Source organism: Aythya ferina (genome assembly GCF_964211825.1).
Source record: "Aythya ferina genome assembly, chromosome: 1".
Lineage (NCBI taxonomy): Eukaryota > Metazoa > Chordata > Aves > Anseriformes > Anatidae > Aythya > Aythya ferina.
Genome location: NC_140296.1, coordinates 167,019,379 through 167,039,376, shown reverse-complemented (window position 1 = coordinate 167,039,376; position 19,998 = coordinate 167,019,379). Strand labels below are relative to the sequence as shown.

At 45.9% G+C, this 19,998-nt stretch overlaps 1 protein-coding gene and 1 long non-coding RNA gene across 3 annotated transcripts; one reads left to right on the top strand and one right to left on the bottom strand.

Moving 5' to 3' along the window:
* Positions 1 to 60: 60 nt before the first annotated feature.
* GLIPR1 (GLI pathogenesis related 1) lies at positions 61 to 15,830 on the top strand. Its single transcript, XM_084516629.1, has 6 exons — positions 61 to 1,642; positions 12,458 to 12,703; positions 13,494 to 13,603; positions 14,631 to 14,713; positions 15,460 to 15,486; positions 15,570 to 15,830. Exons 1-6 carry the CDS (start codon positions 1,463 to 1,465, stop codon positions 15,719 to 15,721), a joined length of 798 nt encoding a protein of 265 aa, XP_084372755.1. The 5' UTR covers positions 61 to 1,462; the 3' UTR covers positions 15,722 to 15,830.
* A 753-nt stretch (positions 15,831 to 16,583) lies between these two features.
* Positions 16,584 to 18,748, bottom strand: LOC311435543. 2 transcript variants are annotated; one of them, XR_014692198.1, is made up of 3 exons: positions 18,461 to 18,748; positions 17,313 to 17,411; positions 16,584 to 17,196 (listed from the first exon to the last, which is right to left on the bottom strand). It is a non-coding gene; the product is annotated as an uncharacterized lncRNA (long non-coding RNA). The 2 variants fall into 2 exon arrangements; XR_014692199.1 differs by lacking the exon at positions 18,461 to 18,748 and adding an exon at positions 17,738 to 17,839.
* Between the last annotated feature and the right edge of the window lie 1,250 nt (positions 18,749 to 19,998).

The following is a 19,998-nucleotide window of genomic DNA, read 5'->3' as shown; positions in this document are numbered from 1 at the left end:
CACATCGTTCAGAAGCAATAAAGTGGGTTTTTAACTACGCACTTATTTTTACAAAGCAGAGCAGTGTGGGAGGGATGGGGGGCACGGAGCAGCTGCCCACGCCACCTCCCCAGGGAGGGCTGCAGGGTGGCCAAGGAGGGGGCAGAGCAAACATCTCTCATGCCTATCACACTCCGTGAACCCTCCTCCAGCAAGATGCAGCAGCATGGTGTTGAGTAGCCTGGAGAGATTTTTTTTTCCATTTAAACCTTTTTCTCTAATAATTTTTGGACCTACCATGCTCACTTCATCCAGTGGCAGGCAGTGTGTTGCCCCATCTCACAGCGCTCTGGGGCTGCTGGTATTTCTCTTTGCTTAGGACCCTGTGCCAGGACACAGAGCTTCACGTGTGTGTAAATGTGACAATGTACCACCTCAATCTTTTTTTATTATTTTTTTTTATTTTTTATTTTTTTCCCTAAGTATGGGGTTTTTGACTGCTGCTTCAATTAATAAACCATTATTTCCTGCTCCCCATGCATGGCAATCATGTATCTGCAGCATGATCTAAAGCTTAACTCTTTCTGCACAAAACAAAACACATTCAGCTCCAACCAGCTTGTAGAACAGCTGGTGAGAATACAAATCCCAGCACTGCCCATCCTACTGCCCCAGAAAGGGATCAGGCTTGGAATTTTACCTCAGGAGTAAGGTATCCTACAGCTTCTCTCCTCACATGAGCACAGAAAGCTCTTCCAAGAATTTCAGCCTATTAGATAAACAGGTGGCTAGTGAAGGTGAGAATCAACACCCTCATTTATGCTTGGGATTTCAATGTCATACTTTTGCTAAACACCAAATCAGAAGCTTAGAAGGTTCCACAGCAAGCTGCTGCTTAGGAACAATTTTTATTGATTGTTTTTTTGTTTGTTTTTGTCCTGGCGGGGACACAAAATTTAATATATGCAGTTTTGCTAATTCCATTTATTCCTAGAGTAACTCTGAAATGGAAGAAAGATTCTACAAAATAATTGCAGTTGACTTGGCACAACTAAGCTGCACAGTAGGAAAAGCACCTGAACAGCAGATCTGTATTGTGTCATAGCTACAATTTTTATGATTGACGGAGGTTGTAGCAAAGTTGCTGCGCAGCACCTCTTCAGATAAGACCTGCAGCCACAGAATGGCTTGGCATTCAACCAGGATGGAAGGCATTCAAAGAAAAGGCAGACATTTAAGTGTGGCAGTACCCCTTGGCAATATGTGTGGCAGATGCTTGTTCCACAGCTTACCCTCAGACAGCCAGCGGTGATGTCAGATGGTTCTGTACCTTGTGAAGCAATTCCACTTCCTGTTGCTCTGACACTTTGAAGAGCTTCCACATCCCAGAGGACTACAGAGAAACTGCTTAGCAGCATTATCTCCACCTAAGGGATATTTCTTTTAAAAACTTAAGAAAAAATACCGAGAGCATTGAAGAATTATGAAAATCACATCTTTTTTTTCTGCAGTGCTCTTACTGGATCTCTTTGCCTGCTGTCATGCGTATGCACAATATCCCTTGCCTGACATTGAAGATCCAAAGTTCATTGAAGACTGTGTGAGTGCTCACAACAACTTTCGATCCAAAACGAATCCACCAGCCAGCAATATGTTTCGCATGGTAAGGAGGCGTTTGTGATTGCTTTGAAAATTAACATAGATGGTGCTGCTGAGTTAGCCCACCTTACTCTCCAGTTGCTCTGTGCTTTCCTTTCTGTTTGTCGTGGTTTAACCCGACCGGCAGCTAAACACCACGCAGCCGTTCGCTCACCCTCCCCCTCCCTCTCTGGGACGGGGGAGAGAAATGGAAAGTGAAGCCCGTGAGTTGAGATAAAGACAGTTTAATAAGACAGGAAAAAAAAAAATAACAAAAATAATAATAACAATAATAATAATGATGATACAATGGTGATAATACGAAAGTAATAATAGTATGTACAAACAAGTGATGCACAATGCAATTGCTCACCACCCGCTGACCGATGCCCAGCCTAACCCCGAGCAGTCCGGCCCCCTCCCCCCGGCTAGCCACCCCTATATATTGTTTAGCATGACGTCAGATGGTATGGAATACCCCTTTGGCTAGTTTGGGTCACCTGTCCTGGGTCTGTCCCCTCCCAGCTCTTACTGCACCCCCCAGCCTGCCCGTTGGCAGGACAGAGCAAAGGCTGAGATGTCCTTGGCTTAGTATAAGCACTGCTCTGCAACAATTAAAGCATCGGGGTGTTATCAGCACTCTTCTCATTCTAAGCCAAAACACAGCATTCCACCAGCTACTAGGAAGAAAATTAATTCTGTGCTAACTGAAACCAGGACATCTATCCACCCCTTATTCCATACCATTTATGTCATGCTCAGGTTACACTCTTTTCCATACATTCTAATTAGTCACCTATAGTAATCATGGTAGTGATAACATACAGTATAATATACTATTTAACATGGTGCAATTCAGTTCATGGGCTATTCTCACCCAGTATTAAATCTCCTTGAGGTACACACCGGACCTCTCCGTTCTTTTGCATCACCCACCAAGTATATCCAGGTCCCTGAGCGAAAACAATTCCACGAATAGGTTTGCCTTTTCCTGAGGCAGGAGTAGCCCAGACTGTTTTACCCAGCATATTTTTTACATGCACTACAGGAACTTTATCCCCATCTACAGTACGTAACAGGTTTGATTGGGCAGGTCCAGCTCGGTTGGTAGATCCCCTAGTATTGACTAACCAGGTGGCCTTTGCCAAATGCGTATCCCAGTTTTTGAACGTCCCAGCGCCCATTGCTTTCAAGGTAGTCTTTAACAGGCCATTGTATCGTTCAACTTTCCCGGAGGCTGGTGCATGATAGGGGATGTGATACACCCATTCAATACCATGTTCTTTGGCCCAAGTGTCTATAAGGTTGTTTCGGAAGTGAGTCCCATTGTCTGATTCTATTCTTTCTGGGGTGCCATGTCGCCATAGGACTTGCTTTTCAAGGCCCAGGATGGTGTTCCGGGCGGTAGCATGAGGCACAGGATATGTTTCCAGCCATCCGGTGGTTGCTTCCACCATTGTAAGTACGTGGCGCTTGCCATTGCGAGTTTGAGGGAGTGTGATGTAATCAATCTGCCAGGCCTCTCCATATTTATATTTCAGCCATCGTCCTCCATACCAAAGAGGCTTTGACCGTTTGGCTTGCTTGATTGCAGCACATGTTTCACAGTCATGAATAACCTGTGCTATAGCGTCCATGGTCAAGTCCACCCCTCGATCACGAGCCCATCTGTATGTTGCATCTCTACCTTGATGGCCTGAGGTGTCATGGGCCCATCGGGCTATAAATAATTCACCTTTATGCTGCCAATCCAGGTCCACCTGAGCTACTTCAATCTTAGCAGCCTGATCCACCTGCTGGTTGTTTTGATGTTCTTCAGTAGCCCGATTCTTGGGCACATGAGCATCTACGTGGCGTACTTTCACAGCCAGGTTCTCTACCCGAGCAGCAATATCTTGCCACAATGCAGCAGCCCAGATAGGTTTGCCCCTACGCTGCCAGTTGTTTTGCTTCCATTGCTGTAACCATCCCCACAGGGCATTTGCTACCATCCATGAATCGGTGTAGAGATAGAGAACTGGCCATTTTTCTCGTTCAGCAATGTCTAAAGCCAGCTGAATGGCTTTCACTTCTGCAAACTGACTCGATTCACCTTCTCCCTCAGCAGCTTCTGCAACTCGTCGCGTAGGACTCCATACAGCAGCCTTCCATCTCCGATGCTTCCCCACAATACGACAGGACCCATCAGTGAACAGGGCATATTTCTTTTCATTCTCTGGCAACTGGTTGTACAGTGGGGCTTCTTCAGCACGACCCACCTCCTCCTCTGATGATATCCCAAAGTATTTGCCTTCTGGCCAGTCCATGATCACTTCCAATATTCCTGGGCGACTGGGGTTTCCTATTCGAGCCCGCTGAGTAATCAGTGCAACCCACTTGCTCCATGTAGCATCAGTTGCATGATGCGTAGAGGGGACCCTTCCCTTGAACATCCAGCCTAGTACCGGTAATCGGGGTGCTAGGAGGAGCTGCGCTTCAGTACCGACCACCTCCGAAGCAGATCGAACTCCTTCATATGCTGCCAATATCTCCTTTTCAGTTGGAGTATAGCGGGCCTCAGATCCTCTGTATCCCCGACTCCAAAACCCCAGAGGCCGACCTCGAGTTTCCCCAGGTTCTTTCTGCCAGAGGCTCCAGGTGGGGCCGTTCTCCCCGGCTGCAGTGTAGAGCACATTCTTTACATCTGGTCCTGTTCGAACTGGCCCAAGGGCTACTGCATGGACTATTTCCTGCTTGATTTGTTCAAAGGCTTGTCGTTGTTCAGGGCCCCATTCAAACTCATTCTTCTTACGAGTTACTTGGTAGAGTGGGTTTACAATCAGACTGTAATTTGGGATGTGCATTCTCCAAAACCCCACAACACCTAGGAAAGTCTGTGTTTCTTTTTTGTTAGTTGGTGGAGACATAGCTGTTATTTTGTTGATCACATCCATTGGGATTTGACGACGTCCATCTTGCCATTTTATTCCTAAAAACTGGATCTCCCGTGCAGGTCCTTTGACTTTATTTTGTTTTATGGCAAAACCGGCTTTCAGAAGGATTTGGACTATTTTCTTCCCTTTCTCGAAAACTTCCTCTGCTGTGTCACCCCACACAATAATGTCATCGATGTACTGCAGGTGTTCAGGAGCTTCCCCCTGCTCTAGTGCAGACTGGATCAGCCCATGGCAAATGGTAGGGCTGTGTTTCCACCCCTGGGGCAGCCTATTCCAAGTATATTGGACTCCCCTCCAAGTGAAGGCAAATTGTGGCCTGCACTCTGCTGCTAGAGGGATGGAGAAAAATGCATTAGCGATATCAATTGTGGCGTACCACTTGGCTGCCTTCGATTCAAGTTCATACTGAAGTTCCAGCATGTCCGGCACTGCAGCACTCAGTGGTGGCGTGACTTCGTTCAGGCCGCGATAGTCCACTGTTAGTCTCCACTCGCCATTAGACTTTCGCACTGGCCATATGGGACTATTGAAAGGTGAATGAGTCTTGCTGATCACTCCTTGGCTCTCCAATTGACGAATTAGCTTATGGATGGGAATCAGGGAGTCTCGGTTGGTGCGATATTGCCGCCGGTGCACAGTTGTGGTAGCAATTGGCACTTGCTGTTCTTCGACCCTCAGCAACCCCACAACAGAGGGGTCCTCTGAGAGACCAGGCAAGGTAGATAATTGTTTAATGCCCTCTGTCTCTAAGGCAGCAATACCAAAAGCCCACCGGAACCCTTTTGGGTCCTTGCAGTATCCTCTTCTAAGATAGTCTATGCCAAGGATACATGGAGCATCCGGACCAGTCACAATGCGGTGCTTTTCCCACTCATTCCCAGTCAGACTCACTTCAGCCTCCAATACAGTCAACTGCTGAGATCCCCCTGTCACTCCACAAATATAGATGGGCTCTGGTCCTTTATAGCTCGATGGCATTATAGTACATTGTGCACCGGTGTCTACTAAAGCCTTATACTTCTGTGCGCGTGATGTGCCAGGCCATCGAATCCACACAGTCCAATAAACTCGATTGTCCCTTTCCTCCCCCTGGCTGGAGGCAGGGCCCCCCTAATCCTGGTCAGAATCTTCCTCGTTTCTGTGTTTGAAGGACTGTCTGCTGGAAGTTGGAGCAGCAAACTTTTCGGAGAATCCCTTTTTCCTGATTGTTTTCTTTTGCAACTCACGTACCCGTGCCTCTAGGGTCGCGGTAGATTTTCCATCCCACTTTCTCATGTCCTCTCCATGGTCTCGTAAGTAAAACCACAGGGTGGCACGGGGTGAGTACCCACCATATCGTCTTCCTTGTGTGGGTGAACGCCTACCCCTGACAGCTGAGACACTGCTTTGTACAGGTGCGAAGGAGAATAATCTCTCTTCAAGTTGGTGAACCTTTTCAGAAAGTTTCTCCCAAGTGTTCTCCTTTGGTCGGTGGGCACTGGTTGGTTCAGGTGGGGAGGACAATAGATTCTCTTCAAGTTGGTGAACCTTTTCAGAAAGTTTCTCCACAGCTGAGACGCAGGCCTGTAAGGAAGAGGAGAGACTTTCTTCGTACTGCCGGAGTTGTTTAGCCGCTTCACCCACTGTGGGTTCCTCATCCTCTTTCCAGGCCATTATTGCCAATGAGCTGGCATATGATGATGGTGCACTCCGTACAAACTTCCGCCACATGGGTCGTGTACACTTGACTTCATCTGGATCTGTGGATGTTTGTTTGAGGTCTGGATCCTCATAAATCACTTCCCGTACGGCTAATTCCCTCAGGTACTGGATTCCCTTCTCCATAGTGGTCCACTTGCCTGGTAGACATAAAATATCTTCCTTGAAGGGATACCTTTCCCTCACAGCTGAGAGGAGACGCCTCCAGAGGCTGGTGGGTCGTGCTCCATCTGCAATTGCTTTGTCAATGCCGGCGTCTCGAGCAAGGGATCCCAGCCGCTTGGCTTCCCTGCCGTCTAATTCCACACAATTGGCTCCAGAGTCCCAGCACCGGAGCAGCCAGGTGACAAGCTGCTCACCTATACAGCGACCAAAATCTTTTCGCACATCTCGTAGCTCGCGCTCGTTTAGGCTTCGGGTAGTTACTGTTGCTCTTTCGGCATCCTCATCTTCCTCCTCCTGAATCCTTGACGGCCCAGCGTCGTCATCATCTTCGTCATCTCTATACTTAGTTTTGGCAGAAGCCTTACCTGGATTGGCAGAAGACTCTCTGCGTTCTAAACGACTTGAATTTCTATACCATATTTTCACCTTCTCTACAGGGGCAGCTTGCACTGCTACTGCTCGTTTCTCTGACTTTGTTACAGGGTCTGCCACAGGGGTTGGAATGCCCTCTGCAGGGTCAACTTGCACTGCTACAGCTCGTTTCTCTGACACGGCCACAGGAGCTGGAGCGGCTACAGGAGCTGGAGCAGTTGCAGGAACCGGAGCTGTAGCGGCTACAGGAGCTGGAGTTGGAGCTGGAGCAGTTGCAGGAGCTGGGACTGGAGCAGCAGTAGGAGCTGGAGCTGGAGCGGCTTCAGGAGCTGGAGCTGGAGCGGCTTCAGGAGCTGGGACTGGAGCAGTTGCAGGAACTGGGACTGGAGTAGCGGCCGGAGCTGGAACTGGAGCGACTGCAGGAACTGGGACTGGAGCAGCTGCAGGAGCTGGAGCTGGAGCGGCTTCAGGAGCTGGAGCTGGAGCAGCTTCAGGAGCTGGGACTGGAGCAGTTGCAGGAACTGGGACTGGAGCAGCTGCAGGAGCTGGGACTGGAGCGGCTGCAGGAGCTGGGACTGGAGCGGCTGCAGGAGCTGGGACTGGAGCGGCTGCAGGAGCTGGGACTGGAGCGGCTGCAGGAGCTGGGACTGGAGCGGCTGCAGAATCCACCGTAGGGGTCACAGTGGCCGTTGGATCTGTCACAGGGTTTGGAGTGGCCGCAGGGTCTGTCACTAAGTTGACAGCAGTATCAATGGCAGCTCGATAGGCATGAGCCAGGCCCCAGCACGTTACAATGATTTGTGTTACTTTGGAACTGCCAGAATCATTACACCTTTTTTTCAAGCATTCCGCCAGTTTTTGAGGATTTTGCCATTGTTCAGGGGTGAATTTCCAACACACTGGGGGTGCCAACTGCTCTAGATGCCTGCCCATATCCACCCATACTCCCTGCCACCCACAACTATACTGCCTCCGGGCAGATCTCCGGATGAGCTTCATAAGTAGTTGTTTAACTTTAAGCAGAATCTGAAGTGCATTCATGAGGCAGAACAACAAGACTATGGTATTCTGAGTATTCCAGAAATATTCAATATCTTGGAGAGCTATTGTGACAAGCTCAGGGGATAAGAGGGTGGTGAAGGAGGAAGGCAGAGTGACCCAGGAGGATACAGGGGTGGTGAAGGAGAAAGGGAGAGTAAGCAAGTAAGGAAAAATATCCTCCCCTTTCCCCTCCACAGATTGACTCTCTAATGGAGAAAAACAATAGGTATAATTGCTAATAGTTCCCAAGATGCTGTTTCCAAAGTACAGAGTCCACGATGTTACTGAGTATAAATACCAAGTTAGAGTCATGACCAGATATCTTATCGTCTCATAAGCCATTGCTATAACACTCAGTACCATAATGGTCTGAAACCAGGGCCCGGAGAGGAGAAACAACACTACAGAGAGCAAATACGGAAAATAATGTACTATAATACTCAATTTGGAAAACAGGCGCAGCAGAGTTGTGATTAAAGCAATCAGCATCATGACAAGTGACTATTAAGCAGGTCTAATCCTTACACCAATTTTAGTTTAACACACTCTGATCAGATCTGCCGTTATCTCAACCTTTCGGGCCCCACGTTGGGCGCCAAAAAGACTGTCGTGGTTTAACCCGACCGGCAGCTAAACACCACGCAGCCGTTCGCTCACCCTCCCCCTCCCTCTCTGGGACGGGGGAGAGAAATGGAAAGTGAAGCCCGTGAGTTGAGATAAAGACAGTTTAATAAGACAGGAAAAAAAAAATAACAAAAATAATAATAACAATAATAATAATGATGATACAATGGTGATAATACGAAAGTAATAATAGTATGTACAAACAAGTGATGCACAATGCAATTGCTCACCACCCGCTGACCGATGCCCAGCCTAACCCCGAGCAGTCCGGCCCCCTCCCCCCGGCTAGCCACCCCTATATATTGTTTAGCATGACGTCAGATGGTATGGAATACCCCTTTGGCTAGTTTGGGTCACCTGTCCTGGGTCTGTCCCCTCCCAGCTCTTACTGCACCCCCCAGCCTGCCCGTTGGCAGGACAGAGCAAAGGCTGAGATGTCCTTGGCTTAGTATAAGCACTGCTCTGCAACAATTAAAGCATCGGGGTGTTATCAGCACTCTTCTCATTCTAAGCCAAAACACAGCATTCCACCAGCTACTAGGAAGAAAATTAATTCTGTGCTAACTGAAACCAGGACACTGTTTCTGTCAATGATTTTGGTACATTTTGGAATATGGTCTGTTCTGATAGTAGTAGGACTGGCTTTTTCCTGGGCGAACGGGCGGACGAGAGGCGGTCTGCCCGCGCTGGATCGGTGGAGGGGGATATTGGGAACGCTGGGAAAAATCGGCAGTCAGCTGTCGGCTGTTGAAGAGAGCAGGTCACTTGTACTGTGAACAGCTGTCGAAACGCCTCATCATGGAGAATCATGGAGCGTTTACTGGAGCAGTGATACGTGATCAAATTTTGTGTAAAACTTGGTAAAAAGGGCAAAGAGACTCACGACATGATTAAGGAGGCCTACGGTGATGCTGCCATGGGTAGATTGTGTGTTTTTGAGTGGCACAAGCTGTTCTGAGAAGGTAGGGAAAGAGTGGAAGACGACGACCGCTCCGGACGCCCTTCAACCAGCAAGACCAACGAAAATGTGTCGCGAGTGAAAAATTTACGTGGAAGTCCTCAGAAGACTGCGAAAACGCATTGCTCGTGTCCGCCCAGCCATCGTCAACAATTGGCGGCTGCACCATGACAACGCGCCAAGCCACACAGCGTTCCACGTAGTGGAGTATCTTGCCCAGCACAAGGTGGCAACGCTGCCTCAGCCCCCCTACAGACCGGACTTGGCCCCACCAGACTTTTTGCTCTTCCCGAGAATAAAATCGTCGCTCAAGGGGAAGCATCACGCATCGGTAGAAGCACTTCAAGATGCCGTGAAGAGGGAGCTAAACAGCATTCCGGTCCAGGCGTTCCTGGAGGTGTACGAAAACTGGAAAACTCGTTGGCAGCAGTGTGTAGATGTGGAAGGGTGCTACCTTGAAAAACTCTAATAGTTTGTTCTATTCTCACGAATAAATTTAAAAAAAAAAAAAATGAGTCCTACTACTTTCAGAACAGACCATGTATATCTGATAATTCTTTGTAGGAAATAAAAAAGCAATTAATTTTCACGGTACTGTTCTGTCTTATTAATTGGAAGAGGATTCTTTGTCTGGGGACAGGTTGCAGCTCTAAACTTCAGCCATAGCAAAGGACTGTGTTACAAAAAAATATACGTAAGGTTCAGTTCTCAGCGTTTCATTTATCTTTTTCAAAGAGGGACAATAATCTTCCTTATGTTAGTCCAGCTTTCATACAGGGAAGCTGCTTGGCATTAGAAAGCTCCTGAAAGGCAACATGGCTTATTGAAAATCTAGCACCTCACCTTGTGTCTTCCAATCTAGAATCCGTATTGAAGAAAGGGGATTGCCCCTTTAGACACCTGTATAGAAACCTCATCTTCCTTTGCTGTGCTGTTTGGAGAGTAGGGATACCAGTAGCTGGGCTGGAAAACAGATCTTCCCATAAACATAATGGATATCAGAGCAGGCCATGGATAGGTCTCAGCTTGCTCAATGGAGTACGTAAGGAATAGGTAGAGAGATAGCTGGGGGAGGCAAACCCAGTCACTTTACGTCATTACTTTGAACCCTCCAGCAGTGCCGCTTAGCTGAAAAGGAAGTTAGATGCACAGCTGCAGCCTGATATAAGTTCTGTGAAAGGAAGTTCAGATAACGATGTAAAAGTCAGACTACTCAAAATGTTAATTTATTGGCATTTTGTTAAAAAATCAGATAAAATAAAATAAATAAAATAAAATAAAATAAAATAAAATAAAATAAAATAAAATAAAATAAAATAAAATAAAATAATAAAATAAAATAAAATAAAATAAAATAAAATAAAATAAAATAAAATAAAATAAAATAAAATAAAATAAAATAAAATAAAATAATGTTTGCGTTAGAATGCTAGAAAACAGGAGTAAATTTAGCTGCTCAGACCAAAGATCGTGCAGTCCTGGAAGGACAAATATACAGAAACTCTTGAATGAGAGGTGCTACGTTTTATTTAAAGGCTTGTGATGGGTTTTTCTTGCATGACTTTTTTTCACCCTTAATATCTCGTAGCAAAATTGCAGTCTTAACTATATGATATGTAAAAATCTCCTTGCATTTGATTTGGTCTTGCTAATTGCTAGCTTCCTTTGATAGTCTCTGATCCTTGTACTGGAAAGAGCAAGTAATCATTGCTTATTTGCATACTTCACAAGACATTCAGCTGTCTCCACAGAAAGCTACAGAGCATCCTTAGTATTTGACAATCCCCCATATTCTCTGTGCCCTTGCCAGTTCTAGTGTCCCTTTTTAAGACGAGGCACTGCACACAGTATTTAACAGGACTTCTTCAGTGGTGAACTTATATATTTGGGTTCATTCTCCAGTCCCTCTTGAGGAATTTCTAATACTTTATTTGCCTTTTATACAACTGCTAAGCATAGATTTACAAGCAGTAAGAGTCAGCTCCAAATCTGTCATGAATACTAAGTCAAAATTATTTTTCCTCCTCATGTGCCTTTACCTGTAATTTTGTATACTGAATTTGACCTGCTATTTTATTGCCTAGTTATCCAGCAGCATAAAATCTTTCTGTAAGTCTCACAAACCAGTCTCCTCATGGACCAGGCAGGTGGCCAGTGTCTGCCCCCAACCTTACCTTTCATATTCCATATCCTGTGTTTCTAGGCAAATTACTTGTGTGTTAGTTTTGTAGGAAAACTCCCACCCCAAATGCTTGCCACAGGGAGAAATGGAAGACATGGGTTAGAAAATAATTGCAAATCTCTGCAGATCTGTTTTCATGTGATCTTACAAATTTTTATTACTTACTAAGAGCATAAACTTTACACATATTATTTCAGTACATATATATCATCAGTACCAAAAAGCTATATTATGTAAAACAGACAAAAAATCTAAGAACCTCCAAGTCCTTTTCCTCTATCACCATTAATGATACATTCAAAACAGCTTCTCTAGTGGTTCTGTAATTTGCAGAAGTAACTGAGAGATTTTAATCCATACATAGAAGGACAAATAAGGAATTTTCAGTACAAAAAAAAAAAAAAAAAGCTACAGGCACACAGAGGTGGCACTGCGTTTCTAGCAGGCACAGCACTGTGTTTGCTTAATCAGGTTGAGTGCACAAGAAAACCCAGAGGAATCTGGCTACACCTCCGATGCAAACAAAAGATATTTAAATAATCCAAAGGTTTAAATAACAGCTCTCTGTAGGATTGAATAGCAAGCGCATGAGTGACTCCACAAATACAAATTCAGCGCTAACATTTGAAGCATCAACTATGATTGCCCACCACCCCAAAATCTTCCCTACATTTAACAAGTGACAAAATTCCCAGTAAACACAAACCTACAAGCAAATTTACCATGCAGAATTCTCTCAGCAGAAGCAAAAACCAGACTAGCCCAGGGCATATACACTTCTGAGTCCCAGCTGCTTCAGAAGCTGCTCTGCATTACCGCATTGCTTAAGTACCCAAGCCATTTTCTCTTGTCTTTATCTTGCAGACTTGGGATCCAGATTTGGCAAAGACTGCGAAAGCTTGGGCGAAGAGATGCCAGTTTAAACATAACACATACCTCAGGGAGCCAGGGCAGACTCACCCCAGGTTTACCTCTGTTGGAGAAAACATCTGGACTGGCTCGCTCTCGATATTTTCTGTGAAAGGAGCCATCACCTCCTGGTACAATGAGGTCAAAGACTACAGTTATACTGCCAATAGTTGTAGAAGAGTGTGCGGCCATTACACACAGGTAGGCATGGAACTTCTCCACCTGAACCAAGAACCAGCCTTGCCACTGGGACACAGGAATTCTAGATTTCTGTCCAAGATTCAACAAACCAAGTGCGGTAGTGATTTTTTGTGCCTGTATGCATGAGATGTTCTTACATCCCCACTTTAAAAAGGAAAAGAGTCCTTTTTTTTACATCCCCCAGTTGTGTTTTGTTTCCTGGAAGAAAGCCGGACAGCCATCAAATGACCGGGTTTAGCCAAGCAGTAGCCTAAAATCAGGAAGCGGCAGTGGCTGTGGGCTGCAGTGTGTGGTGGGATGAGGTCCCCCCTCTGTCAGACAGCCTCTGTGTGGCACTACGAGCTGTGCCAAAGGCTGATGAAATGTCCCCGCATCAGGCTGGGACACATGGGGCACTTCTGCTACAGCTGAGTGCTGCCAACACGTACGGAGACGGCTGCAGCTCCTGGAAGCATCACTTTTCCTAACCTTTTTTTTCCTAACCAGTATTCCCAAGGAGAAAGGACAAAGAGAGGAACGGGAGGGCCACTGCCACGCAACCCTGCAATTGTTAACCTTGGTTATCAGACAGCAGGGCTGCTCACAAACGGGCCTCTAGGGGTTGGATTTTGATCTGAGGCTGCTCAATACTTTCCAGGGAGATAAACTACTGCTCTCCTCTGCAAAGTTTGCCCAAGGAGCACTCCTCAGCCCACTTGCTGTGCGACACAGAGGAGGGCAGGGCTTTTCCCTCATGCTTCAGGTGTTAAAGCAGATATTCATTCACTGGCGTTCATGTTTGTCTTTTCAGATCGTTTGGGCTCGAAGCTACAAGGTTGGCTGTGCTGTCCACTTCTGTCCCACGGTGCAGTACTTCTCGGGAACCAATGCAGCACACTTCATCTGCAACTACGGGCCGGCGTAAGCTTTTCCATGACAAATATTTCACAGGGGTTGGGTCCTGCCCCTTCTTCCTTCCCACAATGTGCAGCTTGATCAGATCAGCCCGTTTTTCACGTGTTTATGGGTCCCCAAAACGGAGAAAGATCCACACCTCTATCCAAGCAGCCTTTTTTCACTAAACAGGGGCTATGTGTTGTAGCCAAAAAGCAGTGGCACTGATAGAAAGGGTAAAATGTAAGATACTGAAATGAGCCTACTTAAGCGATCATTTGAAAACTATTCCCTTGCTCCTCAGTGCCAACGTGGCCGCAGACAGTTGCCAAGGTACAGACCCAGAGTCTAAAAATATTTACACATTTGCCTGCAGAATTAAACTTTCAGGTCAATGGTTTGGGTAAAAGTGTGCAGTGCTTGCAGCTGCAGCCTGAGCTTTATCAGACTTGGATTCACAAAGCTGGGGCTGCTCAAGGCAAAAGTTTATCCAGAGGTCCGTCATATGCGTATTGGCTACAGCCGGGATGGATGCTTTCTACCTTTTTGCAGCTAATCAATGCCAGCATCTAATTTCCACTAGAGATGGCTTTGGAGCTGGGTGAGCACACTGCAAACAGGCTAAGAAATGGGCCTGCTAAGGCCTGCTAAGAAATGGGGCCGTGTCACATCCAGCACCGCCTGCATCCTGCACATCCTGCCCTGGGCACACAGGGACATGGAGGCTCTGAAAATGCCTGCCGAGCCTCAGCTCCCAGCATGTGAAGACAGGATCCTGCCTAGGTCCTGAGCTGCCCAGCCCTACTGGGTCAGAGCATGAAGGTCACTGCCAGAGCACGAAGGCCCTGCCATGGGTGCTGGCAGCCTGGCCACATCTGCAGGGAATTTGGGTACATCTAGGGCTAGGGGGGAGTGGGGTGGTCAGGGAGGGCAGCCCAAAAAACTGTTCCCCATCAACGCAGGTGAAGCAAAACCCAAGCTCAAAAGCAAATGAGCAGGAGGAATTGGCATCCTGCTAATGGCAGGTGCAGAGCAGTGTTACTTTCCTTCACAGAGGGAATTATGGCTGGCACCCCTACGAGACGGGAGCAGCATGCAGCAAATGCAAGGGCGATCAGTGTGCCAACAACCTGTGTCGTAAGTAGAAAACCCACCCTCCTCCACAGGCACACGCAGAAACAGCACACACAAGACTCTGGCAGAAGGCATACTGTTGTCCCAAACACAGTATGAAAAAAAAAAAGTGCAATCAGAAGCCACCATAGCAGTGATGCTTAGGGATGTTAAAAGTGTTAAAACACCAGCATTGCAAGAAGGAGAGGGGATTCCTGATGGATGGGATAGTTTGACATCAGCTACAGACTGCGGTTCTTCAATATAAGTACTGGGGAAAAAATAAAATAAAATAAAATAAAATAAAATAAAATAAAATAAAATAAAATAAAATAAAATAAAATAAAATAAAGTAAAGTAAAGTAAAGTAAAGTAAAGTAAAGTAAAGTAAAGTAAAGTAAAGTAAAGTAAAGTAAAGTAAAATAAAATAAAATAAACAGTAAGGACAACAACAGGCATATTGGCAGCAGGACGTACCCCACACATGCCCTCTTGTGATATAATTGTGCCTGAGAGCTGAGTCCTCTCTATGCCAGCCACTATCAGGGGGCAGTCAGTAAGACGTGACCAAGCTCTCTGCAGCAAATCCCCAAGAGCCGCTGCAGGGCTCTCCTGAAGTCAACAGGTTCATGTTTCTGGTAAGAAATGCAGCTCCCATTGCTGTATTTCTTCTCTGCCCATTGTCAGGCTCATAGTTAATTCTCTTTTGTTTAGATCAAATTATTCACAATGTCTAAGCCTGCTTACATTCACTTCTTTTCTCTCTCCAGGAAACCCAGAGCGTGACAAAGTCATTAGTAAGTACCACAGATGTTTCTGCTTCAATTTGTGGCCCTCAGCGCAGTTACACCTAAAACCCGGTGATCTGTTTTCTTTCCAGGTGATTCCAAGTGGTATCCAGCCTGGGACAGACCTGCCTGTGATGAGTACTGCATTTCTGTGGTTGTTTTGAGGCTGCTCTTCTTTATTCTGACAATCCCAGCCGCCTGGATCCTGCCCAAGTACTGGTCTATAGCACCCGCCAGCGAGTAACGCACAGGAGACTGCGAGAGCATTTGGGTTGATTTTTTCCTTTCCTGTTTGTAAACTACTAGAAGAACACACACACACACACACAAATATAATTAAAGAAAAATGGGTGGAGACATTGTTTGCATCCATGGCTGATTTAGAAATACAGAAATACTGTCTTCAATTCATGGAGGAGCCAGGAGAGCTGACAAGGAGCCTTCACATCGTTCAGAAGCAATAAAGTGGGTTTTTAACTACGCACTTATTTTTACAAAGCAGAGCAGTGTGGGAGGGATGGGGGGCACGGAGCAGCTGCCCACGCCACCTCCCCAGGGAGGGCTGCAGGGTGGCCAAGGAGGGGGCAGAGCAAACATCTCTCATGCCTATCACACTCCGTGAACCCTCCTCCAGCAAGATGCAGCAGCATGGTGTTGAGTAGCCTGGAGAGATTTTTTTTTCCATTTAAACCTTTTTCTCTAATAATTTTTGGACCTACCATGCTCACTTCATCCAGTGGCAGGCAGTGTGTTGCCCCATCTCACAGTGCTCTGGGGCTGCTGGTATTTCTCTTTGCTTAGGACCCTGTGCCAGGACACAGAGCTTCACGTGTGTGTAAATGTGACAATGTACCACCTCAACCTTTTTTTATTATTTTTTTTTTATTTTTTATTTTTTTCCCTAAGTATGGGGTTTTTGACTGCTGCTTCAATTAATAAACCATTATTTCCTGCTCCCCATGCATGGCAATCATGTATCTGCAGCATGATCTAAAGCTTAACTCTTTCTGCACAAAACAAAACACACTCAGCTCCAGCCCGCGCAGTGCTGAGAAACATAATGCTGGGAAAGACAGCACAAAGCTCCAGATAAAATCATGCCATGCCCATAGTGTCTGCCAAGGGAAGAGTCTCCTGGAAGCTGTGCCTCTGGAGCAGGCCGAACGCAGCGTTCAGCCGGGCACCACTGCTGCCAACCACTGAAGTTGAGGTTTCAGCTGAGGTTGCAGCAGAGCAGAGCCGCAGGAGCACAGACCCGAGCCTTAGTGATCTGTATCTCTTCTGAGGCAGGTTTAGACACTTGTGTATCATGCCACTCTGCAGGGCACAGGCACACGTTTCCAGGAAGCCCCCACTTGCTGTTTCCTTTCTGTGGTCCTGCCCTTGCAGTTTCTGTCAATGTGGCTGCACACCTGCTCCCAGTGCCACTGCTGGAAGTACTGCGACAGGGACCCAAAGTTTCTCTCGTTATTCTTGCAGGCAGTTAGTAGTTAGCACTTGAATCATCTCAGCATCAGAGCATTTCCTGAATAAATCATTTTTCAAAATGCAAATATGGCTGGGAACAGAATTCCTAATTCTCTTCCTTGCCCTTGATTTGTCTTCACATTTAGTTTGCGTCAGAGCATCTGCAGCTGAGATGTCACCGTCACAGACAGGCAGGGAACAGTTTCTTCTCCACAGCCAGTGACCAGTGACCCAGTACTCCTGCTGGCCTACCTGTGAGGGAGCCAAGCAACTCTGATTTCCAATCTAGGCAGATCAGTGTGTTCAGAATAAATAAATAAAATAAAACAACAACAACAAAAACTGCAAAATCAAGGCTGTGGGTGTACCTGTTAAAAAGGGCAGGTACTTTCCTTCACACTTATCTTTTTGCCACTTTCTTTTGAGCAATACCCAAACTTCAAGTTTCATGTACTCCAAAGTCCCATCTGAAAAAAAAATAAAATAAAAAATCAAGGACAACAACAGGCATATTGGCAGCAGGACATACCCCACGCATGCCCTCTTGCACAGAAGGGCTCCCACACCACAAGGTCTGCCCCACTGAAGCCACATGCAGTGAGATCTTACTACTGCAAAGAGAAATGCAGGAGAAGAAAGAACACACACTGCTGTGTCCAGGGAGCAAAATGAGCTCAGCAGGAATTCTCCCCTGCTAAGTTTAATCTATGTTTGGTCTCCAGGAGAGTAAACAGAATGAACACAGAGACCTTAAAGATCAAAATATTCACAGCGCTGTCACTGAACTACATACCTTAGCAGCTCTAAGGGAATTCCATAGAAAAGTCTTCATTAAAAAACAAAACAAAACAGAACAAAACCTGTAAATCACCAGGTCTCAGGAAAACAAACAAACAAACAAAAGTGGTAACTTAAAAAAACAAACAAACAAACAAAAAACTTTAAATTCAAGAACCCAAAGCTAAGCAAGTATTGCATCTCATTTTTAATGGTATACAAAAATGCAGGTGTTTTAACTCCTGATAATCTAACCCCTTAGAGTCATTCATGCTTTTCTTATGGTATATACCCATGGCTTCCATAAGATAAATGCAAAATACCGACGTACATTCATCCATCAAGAAGGTTTTTGTTACTCTGTAAGCTCTAAAATCAGTTTAAGGTGATAATTTGCAAAATTCAAGCTGTTTCTGAAAATACTAAAACCACTTCAACCTTCCAAACCCATTTTATTTTCTATTCTTTATTTTTTATAAAATTGTTAGAACTCTACAGCCATATTCTCTCTGAAAACAGGTGTGAAACACACTAACAGTAAGCCCATGCAGGCAGTTACAATTAAAATGTAGATAAATCCTTTAGTTTAATTTGCCTACAAGAATGAAGGCTCTTTCTTGATTTTGCAGGTTAAGTAAATAAACATCTAACCAACAATCCTTGGATCCTGTCAACCATAACAAGATTAAACACAATGTGCAACACTTTCATCCCGTGACAACAGTAAGGCAAGACTCACAGAAATCTGTTAAGTTTTACTGTAGTTTTACTGAGACTTGATGCAAAATCCACATAGATGCCTGAGCTGTGGGTCCAAGATTCAAGAAGCACACTTTCATGGAAGTACACATACGTATTTTAAGGTCAGGCTGCCACCAAGCTGTAATACTTTATCCTGCACTGCTATTCAGGTAGCCATGCAGTTAGCTGACTCAGTTGGAAAACAAACACTCTTCTTGTCAGGTATTTTAAGCCAAATCAGGTTCATATAATCATAGAAGAATGGAGTATCTGAGTTAGAAGGGACCCACAAGGATCACTGAGTCCAACTCCTGGGTCCCCGAAGGACCACACCAAAAAAATAAACAAATAAAATCAGACCATGTGTCTGAGAGAGTTGTCCAAATGCTTCTTGAATTCTGGCAGACTCGGTGCCATGACCACCACCCTGAGGAACCTGCCCCAGTGCCCAACCATCCTCCAGGTGCAGATCCTTTTCCTAACACCCAGCCTGAACCAGGCCTGTCACAGCTTCAAGTCATTCCCTCAGGTCCTAAAAAGGTTATTTCAGGTTTCTGAAATGAAATGCCAACCTGCAAGGCCAGACAGCCATTAGTATCATGGAATCAGCCCTAAAGTTGCTAATTTTAGCCTTTTAAACAGCAAACAGGGAGCTGCTATCTGCATAGGCTGTCTGCAGTGAAAAGGGGCCTCATTCAGTCCAGCTTGTAACTGAGGACTCTCCCTCCCCTAGTACGTTCAGGCTTCTTCCCTGGCTATCACCCAACTCTTCCTTACAGGCTTCTGGCTCTGAAGATCGATCTCTTGAAGCACTTATTTGTGGGATCACAGTGTGAGAACAGCCATTTAAACTGAAGCATTGCAATGCCTCCTGGGGTAGCCCATGCCTTGCTGAAGTTGGTCCTTTTGCTGCATGAGAGGTCTGAACTACCTGACTGAGACTGAACTCGGGTCTCCCCTTTACACTGTTAACTGCTACACACCCATTAGCTTTCCTAAAAGCTTTTCATACTGCTGGTATCACTAAACATATCAGCTTCCTATAATTTCTGAGATAGGTGTATGTGATTGAATTACCATTTTCTCACTGAAGCATCTGCTGAACTAGTATTTTCCTGACTGATTTTCTAAGCAATTAAACTGCCATTTGTGAATGATGGATTACCTTAAAGGATTGAGAGTCTTCCCCAAGAAATAAGTTTCAAGAAGTGATCACACAACTGAAAGGCTGTATTGGGCTTATGTGGTAAGGGGTAAGGGTGTGGTAGCATGGGACTGCAGGAATGGCCTCTGTGAGCAGAGCCCAGCAGCTGCCCCATGTCAGATCAGAGACAGCTCCAGACAGTTCCAAAAGGGACCCACTGCTGGCCAGAGCTGAGTCAGTGAGCAACGCTGGTTGTGCCTCTGGGAGAGCAGAGTTAAGAAATGGAAAAAACCCTGTGCATCAGCAGCTGGGAGAGAGGAGTGAGAATCAACCCTGCAGGCCCCCAGGTGAGTGCAGCAGGAGGGCAGGAGGTGCTCCAGGCATGCAGCAGC